The sequence below is a fragment of the Rattus rattus genome, chromosome 3 (genome assembly GCF_011064425.1).
Source record: "Rattus rattus isolate New Zealand chromosome 3, Rrattus_CSIRO_v1, whole genome shotgun sequence".
Lineage (NCBI taxonomy): Eukaryota > Metazoa > Chordata > Mammalia > Rodentia > Muridae > Rattus > Rattus rattus.
Window position 1 is genome coordinate 130,455,201 of NC_046156.1, and position 18,346 is coordinate 130,473,546.

Consider the following 18,346-nt stretch of genomic DNA (forward strand, 5'->3'; position numbering starts at 1 on the left):
CAAACTCTGGGCTGAAATCAACCAATTAGAAACAAAGAGAACAATACAAAGAATCAATAAAACCAACAGCTGGTTCTTTGAGAAATTAAACAAGATAAACCTTTAGCTAAAATAATTAAATGGCACCAAAACAGTATCCAATAAACAAAATCAAAAATGAAAAGAAAGATATAACCAGAGAATGTGATGACATTAGAAAACGCATCAAATCTTACTATAAACGCCTTGACTCAACGAAACTGGAAAATCTAGATGAAATGGATGACTTTTTAGACAAATGCTATGTACACAATTTAAATCAAAAGCAGGTAAACTATCTAAACAGTCCCACACTCCTAATGAAATAGAAATCATTCAAAACCTTCCAAACAAAATAAGCAATGGACCAGATGGCTCTAATGTCGAATTCTGTAAGACCTTCAAGGAAGAGCTAATACCAACACTCCTCAAACTATTCCCCACAATAGAAACCACTACTTGATTCATTCTATGAATTGACAATTACTCTGATACCTAAAGCACAGAAAAACACAACAAAGAAGAGACCTTCAGACCAATTTTCCTAATGAATATCAATGCAAAATACTCAATAAATTTCTGGCAAACTTAAACCAAGAACATATATAAACCATCAATCACCATGACTTTATCCAAGGTATGTAGGATGGTTAAATATAAGAAAATCCATTAAAGTAATCTTCTATATAAACAATGACCACTCAGGCTGCAAGAAAATTTTAATCACAGGTATCTGTGGGCATCCCAATCATTGACCTCAGTGTTTTTAGAAAGCTAAAAAGCATTTACAGGAATTGGTGGAAAAAATACGTGTAAACCTATTTTCCTATTAAAAGTATTAGCAAAAGTACACATGGGGACTGTTTTTTTTCCTGCCAGGTAAACAAATAAAATTTTGTTTTCAATACATTTTGCTAAAAAGCTTGAAAATCATATGAATCACCATCAAATTATTTTAGTTCCAGGCCTGTGTATTTTAACTCATCTGTCATTTCTATGTTTGAGGGCCTAGGGCTGGGCTTGTATAATCCCCTTTCTGGAGGGGGGTCTTTCATTCTATAGAAACAGACTCAGAAGAAAACAATCACATGATTGTCTCATTAGAAGCTAAAAAAGCATTTGAAAAAAATACAAAACCTCTTCCTATTAAAAGTATTAGAGACATGAGGAGGCCTTTACCTAAACATAATAAAAGCAATACAGCAAAAGGAAAATCATCCACCATCAAATTAACCGGTGAGATTCTTGAAGGAACCCCACTAAAATCAGGATCAAGTCAAGGATGCCCACTCTCTACTGATAAGTAGAGAGTATTATCAGTTTAATATAGTACTCAAAGTGATAGCTAGAGCAATAATACAACAAAAGGAGATAAAGGGGAAACAAACTGGAAAAGAAGAAAGCAAGGTATCACTATTTGTAGATGATATGATAGTAAATATTAAAGACCCCCAAAAATCTAACAGAGAACTTCTCCAGCTGATAAACCACTTCAGCAATGTGGATGGATATAAAATTAACTCAAACAAATCAGTAGCCTTCCTTTATATAAATGATAAATAGGCCGAGAAAGAAATTAGGAAAAAACACCCTTTGACATAGCTACAAGTAGTATAAAACATCTTGGAGTAACTCTTATTAAGCAAGTGAAAGATCCATATGACAAGAACATCAAATCCATGAAAAAAAGGAATCAAATAAGATCTCAGAAGATTGAAAGAACTCCTATGCCCATGGATTGATAGAATTAACATAGTAATACTGACAATCCTACCAAAAGTAATCTACAGGTTCAACACAATCCCCATCAAGATTCCAACACAGTTCTTCACAGACATGGAAAGAACAATTTGCAATTTCATAGGAAAAACCAAAAAAATCTGGATAGTAAAAATAATTCTTAATAATGAAAGAATTATAGACGAATCACCATCCCTGACCTGAAAGTGTACTACAGAGCAATAGTGATAAAAATTGCATTTCATTGTTATATAGACCATAAGGTGAATCAGTGGACTACAGAAGAAGACTCACAAATAAGCCCACATACTTATGATTACTTGATATTTGACAAAGACAAAATATACAATGGAAAAAAGAAAGCATCATCAATAAATGTTGATGGACTAACTGGCTGTGTATATGAAGAAAAATAAAAATAGATTCTTATATATTAGCTTTCACAAAGCCCAAGTCCAAGTGGATCATGGATGTCAACATAAAGCCAGATACACTGAATCTAACAGAAGAGAAAGTGGTCAAGAGCCTTGAGCTCATTGGTATGGGGGAATATATCCTGTACAGAACCTCAATGGCTTAGGCTCTAAGATCAAAAATTGATAAATGGGACCTCATAAAACTTAAAAGCTTCTGTAAGGCAAAATAAACAGTCAATAGGAGAAATCGGCAACCAACAGAGTGGGAAAAAATCTTTACCAACCCCATATCCAAAATGTGGGGAATCGCTTCTTGAAATATATATATATATATATATTTATATAACCTAATTGAAAGTTGGGGTACAGAACTAAACAGTCAATTCTCAACTGAGGAATCTCAAATGGCCTAGAAACACCTAAAGGATTGTTCAACATCATTAGTGATCATGGAAATGCAAATAAAAATGATCCTGAGATTCACTTTATATCAGTCAGAATGGCTTAGATCAAACCCTCAGGAAACAGCACATGTTGGTGAGAATATGGAGAAAGAGGTACACTTCTATGTTGCTGATGTGATTGTAAGCTGGTAAAATCACTTTGGAAGCCAACCTGGAGGTTCTCCAGAAAATTGGAAATAGTTATACCTGAAGACCCAGCTATACCACTACTGGACATATATCCAAAAGAAGGTCAAACACACAACAAGGACACATGCTCAACTATGTTCATAGCAACTTATTTACAATAGCCAGAAGCTGGAAAAAGTCCAGATGTCCTTAAACAGAAGAATGGATACAGAAAAAATGGTATATTTACACAGTGGAATTCTACACAGCTATAAAAACACTGACTTCACAAATTTTACAGGCAAATGGATAGAACTGGAAAATATCATCCTGAGTGAGGTAAACCAAACCCTAAAGGACATACATGGTATGTACTCACTGATAAGTCGATATTATCCCCAAAAGCTCATAATACCCACAATAAAACTCATAGGCCATATGAAGGTTAACAAGAAGGAAGACCAAAGTGTGGATACTTCAATCCCACTCAGAATGGAGAACAAAATAATCAATGATGGCAGAGCAAGGATGGCTCCTGTATCAGGAAGGGTAGGGCAGGGGCAAAAGGGGGCAGCTTCAGATATTGGAAGGACAGAAGGGAAGTCCAGAGACCCCCAGGAAATAAAGAGAAATATTCAGCAGTTGGTGGGAAGAGGAATGTGGGGAATCACTAGTAAGTCCCAAATGACAGAGATGTGAGAAGTTTTCAGGACCCAATGTGAATAACGTTAACCGAAATACTCAATATAGAGAAGATAGAACCTGAAGAGATCACCTCCAGTATACAGACTTGGCCTCCATTTGATGGAAGGGGCCACTCACACATATCTACATTTTTTTCCATGTGGAGAGGTTTAATGAGAGAAGAAGAGTAGAAGAGGAAAGGAACAAAGGAAGCTGACCACGGGCACGAGGAGGAATGGGGGAGGAAAGAAGGGGGAGAGAAGGGATAGGGAAGGGATATAAAAGACAACATCTCTACATTTTTAACCCAGAATTTTTCATGTCTAAACAAGCCACATGGACAAAACTTGGAACAAAGGCTGAAGGAAAATGCCATCCAGAGATAACCCCAACTTGAGAACATCCCATGAGCAGTCAGTATTACTAATGGCAAGAACTGCTTGCAGAAAGAAGCCCAATATGGCTATTCTCTGAGAGACTCTGCTATCACCTGACTAAGAAAGATATAGATACTCACTTCGAACCATTGGGCTTAGCCCAGGGACCCCAATTGAAGAGGTAGGGAAGGTCTGAAGGAGATGAAGAGAATTACAATCTTATAGGAAGAACAATATTAACTAACCAGACCACTCAGAGTTCCTAGGGACTAAACTATCAACCAAAGAGTATACATGGGTGGGTTGATGGCTCCTACTACAAAAATAGCAGAGGATTGCCTTATCAGGCATCAGGGGGCGGGAAGCACTTGGTCCTATAAATTATTGTTGCCCCAGGGTAGAGGGAATTCTAGAGTGGTGGGAGTGGGAGGGTAGTTGGGGGCACACCCTCTTAGAGGCAAAGGGAAGGGGGGATGTGATGGTGGTACACAGAGGGGAAGTTGGGAAGGACACATTTAAACGTAAATGAATAAAACAATCAATAAACTAAGGATATGGCCATCCACTGCTAAATAAGCAGTTGGAGCCATGGGTTCCTCCATGTGTGTTCTTTGGATGGTGGTTTAGTCCCTGAGAGCTCTGGGGGTCTGGTTAGTTGATATTGTTGTTCATCCTAAGGAGTTGCAAACCCCTTCAGCTCCTTCAGTCCTTCCCCTAACTCCTCCGCTAGGGTCCCTGTGCTCAGTCTTATAGTTGGCTGCAAGCATCTGCCATCTGTAATGGTAAGGCTCTTATAGAGCCTCTCAGGAGACATTCATATCAGGCTACGGTCAGCAAGCACTTCTTTTCATCAACAATAATGACTGGGTTTAGTGTCTGCAGTTGCGATGGATCTGCAGATGGGGCAGTCTCTGGATGCCCTTTCGTTCAGTAGGTGCTCCACTCTTTGTCCCTGTATTTCCTTTATACAGGAGCTATTCTGAGTTAAATTTTTTGAGAAGAGTGGGTGGCCCCATCCCTCAATAGGGGGCTGTGCCTAATCTTTGGATATGGTCTTTGCAGGTTCTATCCCCCCTTTGTTGGTTATTCAGCTAATTTCATTCCCCTTGGGTCCTGGAACCCTCTTGCTTTCCTGGCATCTGGGACTATTTGTTGGTACCCCCAGTTTCCAATCCCCATTGCTACACACCTCTGTCCAATTTCTTGAAACTCTGTACATCTCTTCCCACACCTGATCCTGCCCTCTTCTTTTCTCTCCCCATCTTCTCTTGCTCTCAAGTCCCTCAAACACTCTACATCCTGTGATTATTTTGTTCCTCCTTCTAGTAGGACTGTCTAGCATCAAAGGGAAGGGAGTCCCTTGCTCATGTGAAGGCTTGATGCCCCAGAGTAGGGGAATGCTGAGGGAGTGAGGTGGGAGTGGGTGAGTGGGTGAGGAAGTATCCTCATAGAAGCAGAGGGGATGGGGGTGGAATAAGGGATTTGTGGAGGGGAAACCAGAAGATGTATAACGTGTGAAATATAAATAAATAAAATAACCAAACATATTAAAAGAAAAAAAAAGGTAAAAGAAAAAGCAAATATTTAGGTTAGACCAGATTCCAGGGTTCAAAATGGTAAAATGGATATTAATGCTCATGTGATGAGTTAGAAATCATTTATTTAAAGCTAGCTACAAACAGGAGGGAGAATTAACTATATCCTTTTGTTTCATTGCATTTGGTATTATTTTGCTTTGTTTTCAATGCTGGGGATTTACTACAGGGACAGGGATACCTTCAGCAACTACTGTGTTCCCAGCCTGGACTGTAGCCATTTTTTAACTACAAATTTTGAGTATATAATGAAAACTATGACTTGAGCATATTAACAATTGCCTTATTACCCTGAGAATTTTAGAGAATATCATATTCAGTTTATCTTAAAGAATACTTTTGTAGTATAGCCACATATTTTGTGAATTCTCTTAGATAGAGTGTCCATGTTAAATGATCTTTCTAATGTCAATACTAATACACTAATCTGCTCTTCATGATTGGGTGCAGTTAGTTCAGTCCATGAATGAATTAAAAACAATTATACACAATTGAACTGAACTTTCTTTCTGACTTTCGTGTGCATACCTAATCAGTTTTGAATGACATGACTTATTATTTAGTATGATTTAATTTAAAAGTTCCTATTATACTGAGTGTAGTACAATGAATGTTAATTCAGGTTGATAGTGGGTATATCAAATGCCCATCTACTTGTATAAGAAGAAACAAAGGGGAGCCATTATTTTTATCATTCTATTACTAATTTTCTAATTTTAATAAGTGAACATGGTTCATGAAGATTTTCAAAACTTTTGTGTCAACATTCATTTTTCCTACTCTTTTATTTTGCCTAAGTTGGATGGTAAATATTTATCAGTTGAGTAGAGATACTTCATCTCTTACACTGACACTGCCAAGAGTTATTAATTAGTTGTGTGATTTGGTACAACTCTCCTCTCCGGCTTATTCTGATGTGTCATTGAAACAGACCCATTAAAATGAGTGATGTGTGTTATAATTTCATTAATGCCATCAATAATGCATTACATTTTCCTTTTATCAGTTTCTTTGCATGCATAGAAGGGGGCTTCAGCAGAATTGTATGAAATACATTTACAAGATCCAAATAGTTACATATGATGGAAGATAGGCATGAGGATACAATTAATGTTATGTTAAACGCAATAACTACTAAAACGTCTTGATTTGAATACTATTTTAATTATGTTTAATGACTGTACATGCCATACAGAATATATTATTTATGCAAATATGAAAGTGATTTATTGCATTAGTACAGTGTTCACCATCATTTGTTCTACAGGAAATTATTTCTGTATGGGAATAAAGCAAGTTTGTCTATGGTCAATGTTCACTAAAGAATATAAATACTTATGATTATAAACTAGAGACTGTATTCATGGAAACTTTCTGAAATACAGTTTTCCATTTTTTTCTATTCTTATTTTCATGTTCTCCATGTGAATTTTATAAGGTATTAGTTGATTTTCAGATTTTGTTAATTTGAAGTGTTATCAATCTGTGATTGGAAAGAAAAGAAATTTGAGGTCTTAGAAACACTACATCCTTTGCAAACTATATTTGACTGAATTTTAATTTCTGTGAGATTGCATAGGAGCACAAATAGCTCTCGGTTTAAAAGCTTCCATTAGAACCATTGAAATAATTGAAACATTTCAAAGGTGTGAAGCATTTCCATATGTAAGTGGTACAATATCAGTTTTGATCACCTTAGGCACATAGGGTTAATTGTTGAGTAGGTAAGAATATTTTCAGAATTAAGATATGCCTAAAAGTATAGTAATGGAGCTAAAGCTGCCTTGGGTTTCAGTTTAGCCTTAATCAAATATTCCAAGGGAAATGATAATATGCTAGCTTTTCAGAGAAGAATGCAAATACAGAAATTTGTTGTGTAAGCAGGAAGCTAAATAGCCTTTATACACAAAAAAAGAAATTGGAAAATATAAGATACTTCTGAAAGTCACTAAGCAAAATTATACTTAGAATGAAAATGTAAGTGTTTGGTTATCCCAGTTTGTTTTCCCAGTAACATAATAAATAAGGTGAAGATGTATTTCATTATTATAGTAGAGATAAACTTCACTAGCTTACATCAGCACCTACTCACATTGAAAGTTTTGCTTCCAATTAAGATGAACGAGCACTTGTCACTTACATTCATCTGGAATTTTAGGTCTCCGAGTTCTATTCTGGTTTGTATCTAATTTGTGTAGAAATGCATATGAGCATTTATCTTACATAATATCTGCTACAAGTTTCCTACTTGAATTACCTAGCATATGGAAAATGTGTCTTGCTCCTTGTGGAACTTCATAAACCAGAGTGAAGATTTCTGTTGACATGGCTTGCTCACAGTCATTATAAAGGCAGGTAGTGTATTCTCAATAGTTAGGGCAAGCAACTGCTGGCATTCATTGATCCCATCGTGATGGTCTTGGAGACATTCATGTGTTGTTTTCCACTGTTAAAATCTAATGAAATCATTTGTATTTATCATACTTTAGACATGAAAGTTCTTTGTGAAGTATGTGTTTATTGTTCCATACAATGTTATGTTAAAACATCTTGCCTATATTTAATCATGTGATCTCTATGAGTGGAAATATTTAATAATAGCATCTGAAAATGTCTCCTAAACTTTTAGATGCTGGAGATTAGTTTGAATGAATTTAACTATAATTAAACATGTAATTAACAGAGCAAAAGGAGAGGATTAAAAGGTATAAATATTGTGAAATTGTTTTTTATTCTAGCGAAGTTCATTTTTTATGAAAGTTACAAGTTTCAAACAAAAAAGTAAGTTTCCTATGAATAAAACAAATCTATTAATTTTATCTTTAAAATGTCTGATTATAATCAGCTTTTCTTATACTGTGAGCATGAAATGCATGTTTCGTCTGCTTGATTACTGATTTCATTAAGGTTGCTGAGTATAATGGTGATAGGATCACACTCCATTGTGAAGGTCCATTGCTAATGCCTATATTATAATAAGAATGTCAACATTTGTGTGGGTGGGTTATGTCATGTAGGAAATAATGCAGAGAAGAAGCTTTATCTCTGGGCCAATGATTCCATAACAGGATCTTTATTTACAGATATTTGCTTCCTTTCTTTTTTTCTTTTCCACCTTCAGAGATCTCATTTTTATTTTAACAAAATTATAGTTTACGGAAGCTCACTTGAGCTGCTTCGATAATTCTTATGCTCTTGTTTTAATTTCAAAAACTTTAAAACCATCAAATAAATACTATGCACATTTCCTGACCCTCTGTACTTCTCTCTTTTCTCTTCCCATACCTTATTCTATCACCCACTTTTCTCTCCCCCACTTCTCTCCCTCCCCCGTGTCTCCCTCCCTCTATCTCCCATGAGTATTTTGTTACCCCTTCTAAATAGAATTGAATCATGAACACTTTGATCCTTTTTCTTCTTAAGCTTCATGTAATTTGAGAGTTGTATCATGGTTATTCTGAGCCTCGTGACTAATATCCACTTATCAGTGAGTACATACCATGTGTGTTCTATTTTGACTGGGTTACCTCACTCAGGATGATATTTTCTAGTTCCATCTGTTTGCCTAAGAATTTCATGTTTATAATAGCTGAGTAATACTTCATTTTGTAAATGTACCATATTTTCTGTAAGTAATAGTGCAGAATGGGGAACAAGTGGTAGCCACTAGAAAGTCCCAGATGTCAGGGAAGCAAGAGGTTCCCAGGATCCAAAGTGATGACATTAGATGAAGTGCCCAACAAAGGGAAGATAGAACCTGTAGAGACCATATCCAATAGATAGTCATGGCCCCCAGTTGAGGGATAGGGTCACCCCCACATCTCAAAAATAATAACCCAGAATTGTTTCTGTCTAAAGGAAATGCAGACACAAGAAAATGCAGCAGAGACTGAAGGAAAGGCCATCTAGAGACCACCCCACCCAGGGATCCATCCCACCAGCAGACACCAAACCCTGACACTATTGCTGATGCCAAGAATTGCTTGCTGATAGGATCCTGCTATAGCTGTCCCTTGAGAAGCTCTGCCAGCACTTGACAATACAGATGCAGTTACTCATACCCAACCATAGGAATGAACCCCAGGGACCACAATGGAAGAGTTAGGAGAAAGACTAAGGAGCTGAAGGAAGTTATATCCCCATAGTAAGAACCAATACATCAAATAACCAGACTCCCCAGAGCTCCCAGGGACTAAACCACCAACCAAAGGGTATACATGGATGAGTCTATGGCTCCCATTACATGTGTAGCAGAGGACTGCCTTATCTGGCATCGACGGAAGGGGAGGACCTTGTTCATATGGAGGTTTGATACCACAGTGTAAGTGGAATCTAGAGAGGTGAGACCGGATTGGATAAGAGTCGGGCAGTACCCTCATAGAGGCAAAGAGGAGGGGGAATGAGATGGGGGTTGATTTCAAAGGGAAAACCAGGAAGGGGGACAGCATTTGAAATGTAAATAAATTAAATAACCAGTAATAAAAAATGAAAAAAGAGAACCCATACATATTGAAATAGTGTGAGGGCTCAGTTGGATAAGGCTTAGCTACCTAATTTTATGTGTAGACCACAGATAGTAGAAGAGAACTGACTTACCCAAGTTGTCCTCTCACCATAATATACAATGCATGTGAACTATGATATGTGCAATGCTACAATAATATGCCCCCAAATTAAAAAAAAAAGTATAAGCATTAACAGGACAGTGTAATTATTTGCTTTGTGTATACACATATATAAATTAGGTTTTATGCTTTTAAACTTCAATAACTTGGTAACCAATAATGAGAGAAAGGTTCACAATATCATCCTCTAGTTTACTGAGATGTTAGTTATTGTTGTAATACTCCTCCATGTGACAGGAAGAATCTTCTTGCTCCCATTGAGCAGTCTCCCTATGCTTCACTATTCTTCTTTCCTGGCCTCAGGTGGACTCCATTCTAGTCTCAACTTTTATGGGATATACACTTACTTCACATATTTGTGATAAATGCTTTTTTTACAATCATGAAATAATACAGCATACATAAGCCTGTGTGTATCTATTTGCTATAATTCAATTCTAGGACTCTATAATTGAATGGGTTGTTGTCGTTGTTTAGTTATCTAAAGTTTTTTTAAATGTTGTGGGGAAAGCAAAGGATAAATTTCACTGTACAGGATTTACTACTCCTCTAGATGAAACCATTGCATCTAAGATTAAGAGAGTGGTACTAAGAGAGTTGGGTTAAGACTTATGGCCAAATTTTGACAACATAGAAACTTAGAATGTTTTTCATCTACATCAAAGACCTCTTCCAAGTTGAGGAAATATTGTGTATTTCAGGCCAACAGAATGGTTTGTAAGGCTGGAGGTACTGTCTCTAGTGCTAGAGGTAGTTTGTGCTGTTCTTCTGGGTTTTACTGCACTACAGAATTTCTGTGCTCCAGATGAGCTCTTGCCAGAACATGGCTCCCATTTCATTTGCCAGTTTGCAAAGTAGTTATCAAAGTTCATAACTTGCAAATAGTTTGCTTTTGTAAAAATGTAAAATTGATTCCAAGTATACTCTCATCTACTTGCACTGTTCTATGTCACTGATGTCAAGTTTGACATACTATCCAAGAATATTGAACTTGGGATTGCTTATCAATCCTTTAATTTTCCTTTATTTTTTGAATGTAGAGTTTTGGTGTTAAATAGTGATTCATTTTCTAAAGATGTTTCCTTATAGTAGCTGTGGATTTAACTGCATTCATCCTCCTATTTTCTCTTTTCTCGTTAACTCTACTCATTCTCTAATGAGCAGTTTTTAGTGTCTACTATGAGGTCCTATACACGTATAGAATTAATACTAGGAAATAAAGCAATCTGTTTAGTGAATAGGCTAATGAAAGAAAGAGACAATTCTCAAAGTATGAAGTGCAAATGTACAAATATTAAACATATTTTATCAGCTGGGACATGCTATAAGTCCAACTCACCAAGCAAGAATGCCAGATGTGGCAAATGCTTTTGTTTGCATTATAGATTTACAACATTACAGAATAGAACCACAAATGTGTGGAAACAGTACCAAAATTTGTCTATGGGATTACATTAAATTAAAAGGTTACACATGACAAAAAACCCTCAAATGTTTATTTAATGGAAGAAAATGTTAACTATACTTTGGTTTCCGGGCAACATTCCCCTCCCCCCTCCCCTTCCTTATGGGTGTTCCCCTCCCCACCCTCCCCCCATTGCCGCCCTCCCCCCAACAGTCTAGTTCACTGGGGGTTCACTCTTAGCAGGACCCAGGGCTTCCCCTTACACTGGTGCTCTTACTAGGATATTCATTGCTACCTATGAGGTCAGAGTCCAGGGTCAGTCCATGTATAGTCTTTAGGTAGTGGCTTAGTCCCTGGAAGCTCTGGTTGCTTGGCATTGTTGTTCATAAGGGGTCTCGAGCCCCTTCAAGCTCTTCCAGTTCTTTCTCTGATTCCTTCAACGGGGGGTCCTATTCTCAGTTCAGTGGTTTGCTGCTGGCATTCGTGCCTCTGTATTTGCTGTATTCTGGCTGTGTCTCTCCAGAGCGATCTACATCCGGCTCCTGTCGGTCTGCACTTCTTTTCTTCATCCATCTTGTCTAATTGGGTGGCTGTATATGTATGGGCCACATGTGGGCAGGCTCTGAATGGGTGTTCCTTCAGTCTCTGTTTTAATCTTTTGCCCTCTCTCTTCCCTGCCAAGGGTATTCTTGTTCCTTTTAAAGAAGGAGGAAGCATTCACATTTTGATCATCCGTTGGGGCATCTTTTGGGTATATGCACAAGAGAGGTATAGCTGGGTCCTCAGGCAGTTCGATGTCCAATTTTCTGAGGAACCTCCAGACTGATTTCCAGAATGGTTGTACCAGTCTGCAATCCCACCAACAATGGAGGAGTGTTCCTCTTTCTCCACATCCTCGCCAGCTTTTGCTGTCACCTGAGTTTTTGATCTTAGCCATTCTCACTGGTGTGAGGTGAAATCTCAGGGTTGTTTTGATTTGCATTTCCCTTATGACTAAAGATGTTGAACATTTCTTTAGGTGTTTCTCAGCCATTCGGCATTCCTCGGCTGTGAATTCTTTGTTTAGCTCTGAACCCCATTTTTTAATAGGGTTATTTGTCTCCCTGCAGTCTAACTTCTTGAGTTCTTTGTATATTTTGGATATAAGCCCTCTATCAGTTGTAGGATTGGTAAAGATCTTTTCCAATCTGTTAGTTGTCGTTTTGTCCTAACCACAGTGTCCTTTGCCTTACAGAAGCTTTGCAGTTTTATGAGATCCCATTTGTCGATTCTTGATCTTAGAGCATAAGCCATTGGTGTTTTGTTCAGGAAATTTTCTCCAGTGCCCATGTGTTCGAGATTCTTCCCCACTTTTTCTTCTATTGGTTTGAGTGTATCTGGTTTGATGTGGAGGTCCTTGATCCACTTTGAGTTAAGCTTTGTACAGGGTGATAAGCATGGATCGATCTGCATTCTTCTACATGCTGACCTCCAACTCAACTCTTACTAGTTTGTGACTGCATACTTTTCTGGCTAAGTTGCCTTTTGTTTTCAGTGTTGGTTTATCTGTAAAGTCTATTCCCCTTTCTCTTATATTTAGGGTCTTATTTTAGATTTCTTTTGCAAACAGTGAGTTTAGTCTCTTTTTCTGGTTAGATCAGGCACAGGGTTGCAGCTCACTACATATCTCTCATACAAAATCTCTGTTATACATATCTCTGTCATACAAAATCACAATTTCATGCAACTAATTATCAGTGTGCAATGTCATGGTTACAGGTTTGCATTTTTACACATGTCTTTGGCTAACTACATAGAATGCTAACTACAATACTTCTAACATATTTCTTTATTCATCCGTTGATGCTGGTAACCACCATAATCCTTAAAGATATAGGACAAATCTTTTTCCTTAGTAACCTTTGTATGAGTGTTCCCTGTAGTAAGCCTTCAGATGTTACCACCAGACCTTACATCTCTCCTATGAAAGCTAGACAAACATATTTCAATTACTTATTCATATACCTCACTGACAAGAAAGAAGAGTTCAGCTAATTCAATTGCTTTGGGGTTGAGAGTAAACTTGGTAAAAGATTGTAGATTTACGCCCAAATACATATGTCTCTCTATTAGTGAAAGATCTGTTAGAATTTACCATTCTCAGTTCCATCATCTGAGATATCTGGTTAAGTTCCAAGATACTGCCTTATTATACATTTCATACCTGTAAAAAAGGTTCTCAAGGTCAAGCACATGCAAAAGAAAGGAGAATTGCATAATTCCACTGTTCATGTTCAACACTTATTCGCTAACAATCAACTTGAATCTTCATGTACTGACTATAACTCCAGGGCCCTATGTCTGTTCAAATGATTTTTACAGCAAATTCTTTATGAAATATTTTACTTTGTTATTAATATTATGGAAAAGTCTTGAGATATTTCTGTTCCTTAAAAAAAATAGAGTCCTGATTCCAGGTATATTCCTGGAATAAAATACTCTGAGTAAAAGCAATACTGGGAAGAAAGGGTTTATGACACAATTCCTGATTAAAACCCATCACTGATTCATACAGGCAATTTGAACTTTAAGTACTTAAATTTATAATATGCTGACTCCCACTGAGGGCTGGGCCTTCCCATTTGAGTACACATAATTGAAACAATGCCCTCAGAGACATGCACATAGAGCAGGCTGAATTAGATAACCATTCCTGAGACTCTCTTCTCAGGTGATTCTTCATTGTAGAAAGTTAACTGGAGAAACTGAGCATTTCCAGAGGTGTGCCATGGATATCTAGACCTGGAGGCCAAGGGTGCACGGTACCTACTTTCAGTAAAATATCATTTAGCACAGTGTGTTGTAGAATGAGGCCAAGGAACTCTCTGCTGTAGGTTCTGGCTTCATCAATTCTCCCTTTGATTTGTGAAATGCACAGACTCATTTTACCATACTAAATTAATTTCTAGGACATAATGTAGTACCATTAAACAACTCCGTCCCTCAAGCTTTCTGGTAATTAGATTGAGAAGTCTTGCAAGTATCACTCATAAATGCCTTTATGCTATGTCACAACATTGTTTGCTTCATTCAGGAAATATGCACTACCAGATGTCCTACAACCCTACCAATGAACTGTATGTCTCTGCATTCATTTGTTATGGGTTGAAAAATAACAATGCTGTACTTTTGCAATTTTTTTTCATTTTTCCACAGATATTGTTTTCTGCCACTACTCCTGATAAGGCTTTGATGTGGAAGTGCAGTTCAGTGTAAAACACTTACATATTCCATATTTCTTTTAGAAACATCCTGTACCATCTTGATGAGAAGACAAGCCAGTTTTCCATCCTTAAGGAGGCTTGGGAGCACTGCATTCCAGAGACATCAAATGAGACTTTGCAAGAGGCCCTGTCTAATGTGCTGAATAGCATTAATTCTGCTCATATTTTCTTCAAAGCAGGACTGGATGTGTTTGAGAGTGTCTTACTAGAAAAGAACTGAGAAAATGCTCAGAATTTTTCAAAGTTTGTTTACAATTGTATAAGCAAAAGCTCTAATTTGACCAGGTGTTTGTCTTGCTGTATTTGTTGTCACTGAAGACTTCCCAGAAATTTAAAGCTATTATACAATATATTTTTAAATGTACATAATAAAGAACATTTTGTACTTTTTAAAATATTCTTATAACTCCATTGAAGTACATAACAACAATTATTGAAATAATACTTAAGAATAATCTATTACAGAGAAATATGCCATATCCTTTAGAAAAACAATGGTTGGGAGGAGATTAAAATATTTTTGGCATTGTCACTACTGTGGACATAATGTGGAGGAATGCCAGTATTATTCTAACAAAACTCCAGGGACTTTGTTCTTATTGAGACATGAAGACCTGATAAGGTTCCAGATAATTTTGCAAGTATCTGTTCAATATGAAGACGTGATATATTCTGAATGAGTGATTGATGCCACAAGCCACATCGAATGTTTCTCTTTTATACAATAAAGTCTGTCTCCTTAACACAACTAGATGTAGTAATGCACTGGCTATGAAATTGTATTTTGTAAGTAATAATGAAAAAAGAGCCATAAACATTCCAAGGGGAAAATTCCCAAGAAACTAGATGGAGCAATTTAAATGCAAATTCTTCCTAAAGAATCAAGTTTTGAAACCCTTAAATTGCCTCAGTTGATGCTACATGAACTTCAGCAGGGATGTACATCAACAAGGGAGAGAACATTTTCTACTTCACTTTTTGTAGTTTCTGACAGAATTATAGAAACTGGGACTATGCTAAAGGAGAGCAACACACATGGCTGGCTCTCCCTGCATCTTCCACACAACCTTTTGCTATAAAGTGTCTCTAACAGAACCCTATATAACTATGATGGAAAACGGCAGTTTGCCCTTGAAAATCCAAAATATCACCAAACACAACTAAATATTGTTTTATACAACATACGAAGTAAACCCTATCATAAAACATATGTTTGTTTTAGCAACAAATACTCTTTTAAATTCAGGAAGAAACATTAACATTTTCCTATTTGTCATCTCTTATACTGGCAAAGCTCAAAACAGAAAATAGGCATGCCACTTATGCTATCAAAAATTGGAGTGCTTTAGGGCCTGCTCTCCCATGTTCTCTCATGTAGGAGAGAGACTCTGAATCCTGGCTCTGTCATCCAGTAGCTCTAGATTCCTTATTCCCTCCAAACTAGAAGATTCTGCCTAGGTGTGGACAAGTAAAAGTTTTATCTTACCTTTTTAGAATATATTTGTTTAAAAATACATTTCTTGTTTGAATAACAGTTTATCTTTGGAAATAGTCCATCAGAATAGTTCTTATAACAGTTCCTATTTCAATCCGGAAACATTTGACATTGCCATTGTTGCCCCTCCATGTTTATCTAAGTCTTTACTTCATTAAGATGAACATACAAGTAAGGTTAGTTAAGAATAAAGCTAAATTTGAGTTAATAATCATTGGCTAAGTGATAAACAAGAGTTATCTCCTCCTACCATTAGTAATGGTTGTTTTCTCAAAGCAGTGATTGAGGCAACTAATTATATAATTAAAGAAGAAGCACATGTTTATCTGAAGTGCCTATGTATGAACATTTTCATATGAGAAATGAAATAACTTGTAATATTTTAATGGATGTATTTAATGTAATGATTTAAATGTAGTTGCTTGACACTATTCTGTCACATTGCTAAATATGTATGGGAAGGCACTTACCAGGTTTGGCACTGCCTACGCAGCACTGCTTCTTCTCCATTATCTGAAGAGGTCAGCAGAACAAAGTTGGTCAGAATACCCATTCTGCAAGAGAGTTAAATTCTTTGTCAAAGGGTGTTTCATACTGAATCAATGGTTATACAGTTCGTAGTGTGGAGTTGAATTTGGTAGATTACCATCTTAGATCAAATCTCTACATTGTTTTTGTACAAAAATTCAAAAAAGCATCGAGAATAGAACATTACCATCTTCTAGGACTTTATAAGTTTAAATACATAGGTAAACCAATTACGTTTGAGACCTTTATTTCTTCCTTCTAAATTTATTTCATTTATTCACTGAAAACAAGTTAACCCTTGGTTAGCACACTCTATTAGATCATTTAAAAGATCATATAAAGTGTTTACATTAGATTTAAATAGATGTTCATGAATCCTGAAGGTGATCCTTTACAGTTTGAATTTATATAGCTCTGATTCCTTAGAACACTGTATCATATCTCTGACATGCTTGCCTCAAGTCATTTTCAGGTATATAACATGTTAACTTTTTGATGAACTCTCTAGTAGATATCATCAGGAACCAAGTAGTGACACGTGGTGTATGAATCAGTAGTACTTTGAAATATACCAAGTTTGATATCAAGTTTCAACTTGATAAATCTAGATATCAAGTACCTCTGAAAGTACTTTATATAGAACTCTGCCCAGGAGGGAGCAAGTATTAGATAATCCATTTCCAAAAAATAAATATGCCGTGAGTGTGTGTCCAGGCTGGATATCTGGATATATTACTCCTGATCTGAGAAACAAAGGGGAGCTCGTCAGTCAAGACTCAGGCTAAGGATATTGACATTAATCATAAATTCTTTGCTATCCAAATCAGATGTGGTACTTGAGCAAGGTGATTGGAAATATGGACATAGGCATGCACTCAGAAAATCTAGGCTAAAGTCACCTAGATTTTCAGATTCTCAGTATCCTTGTCCAGTGTGCACTGTCCTCTTTCTGAGAAGATAGAATTATAGATGACCTTTCCAGCAAATTAGATGAAGCTAGGCACCTAGTCAGATGCTGTTTTGAGCTGGGAATATGATTTGAATGCAAGATAAGCTTATGTTTTGAATATACTTGACAAAATGTTCCCAGAAAATCAGGGCAAAGAAAGGAAAGTTTGAGAAATGACTGTGGATGATGCCAGAAGTCAGGATGAAGGATGCTGAGCAACATATAACAGAGAGATCTGCTACCTGGAAACATCGACAGTGTTTGCTTGAAATGTAAAATTGGAGGAGTCTTCAGAAAATTTATTTTCAGATTGGATATCATCTAGTTTAGTGATTTTTAATCTATGTAAATCCTGTATCCTGATAAAACATCTTTTTGAAAATCATTTAAGTAAAACAAAAGAAAGTCACAGTAATGAAGGATTCCAAATATTATTCAAACTGCCATTATTAAAACCCCAAAGATGGGGTTGGAGAGATGGCTCAGCAGATAGGAACACTTGCAACTCAGTCATGAAAACTTGAAATCAGTTTCCAGCAGCCGTCAGGGAGCTCATAAATTCTTGCACTAAGGGATTAAATGACCCAATCTTATTCTTCAAGTACATCGCACAACACACACACACACACACACACACACACACACACACACACACACACAAACACACACACACACACAC

The 18,346-nt window shown here is 36.7% G+C and overlaps 1 protein-coding gene across 1 annotated transcript in view; it reads left to right on the plus strand.

The window, feature by feature from the left end:
• The window catches only part of Naaladl2 (N-acetylated alpha-linked acidic dipeptidase like 2), an 890,024-nt gene extending 872,867 nt beyond the window's left edge, over positions 1 to 17,157 (plus strand). Inside the window, exon 14 of the mRNA XM_032898601.1 lies at positions 14,717 to 17,157. Coding sequence (XP_032754492.1) covers positions 14,717 to 14,915 — 199 coding nt within the window. The 3' untranslated portion in view covers positions 14,916 to 17,157. The remainder of the gene's footprint in view (positions 1 to 14,716) is intronic.
• The last annotated feature ends 1,189 nt before the right edge of the window (positions 17,158 to 18,346 follow it).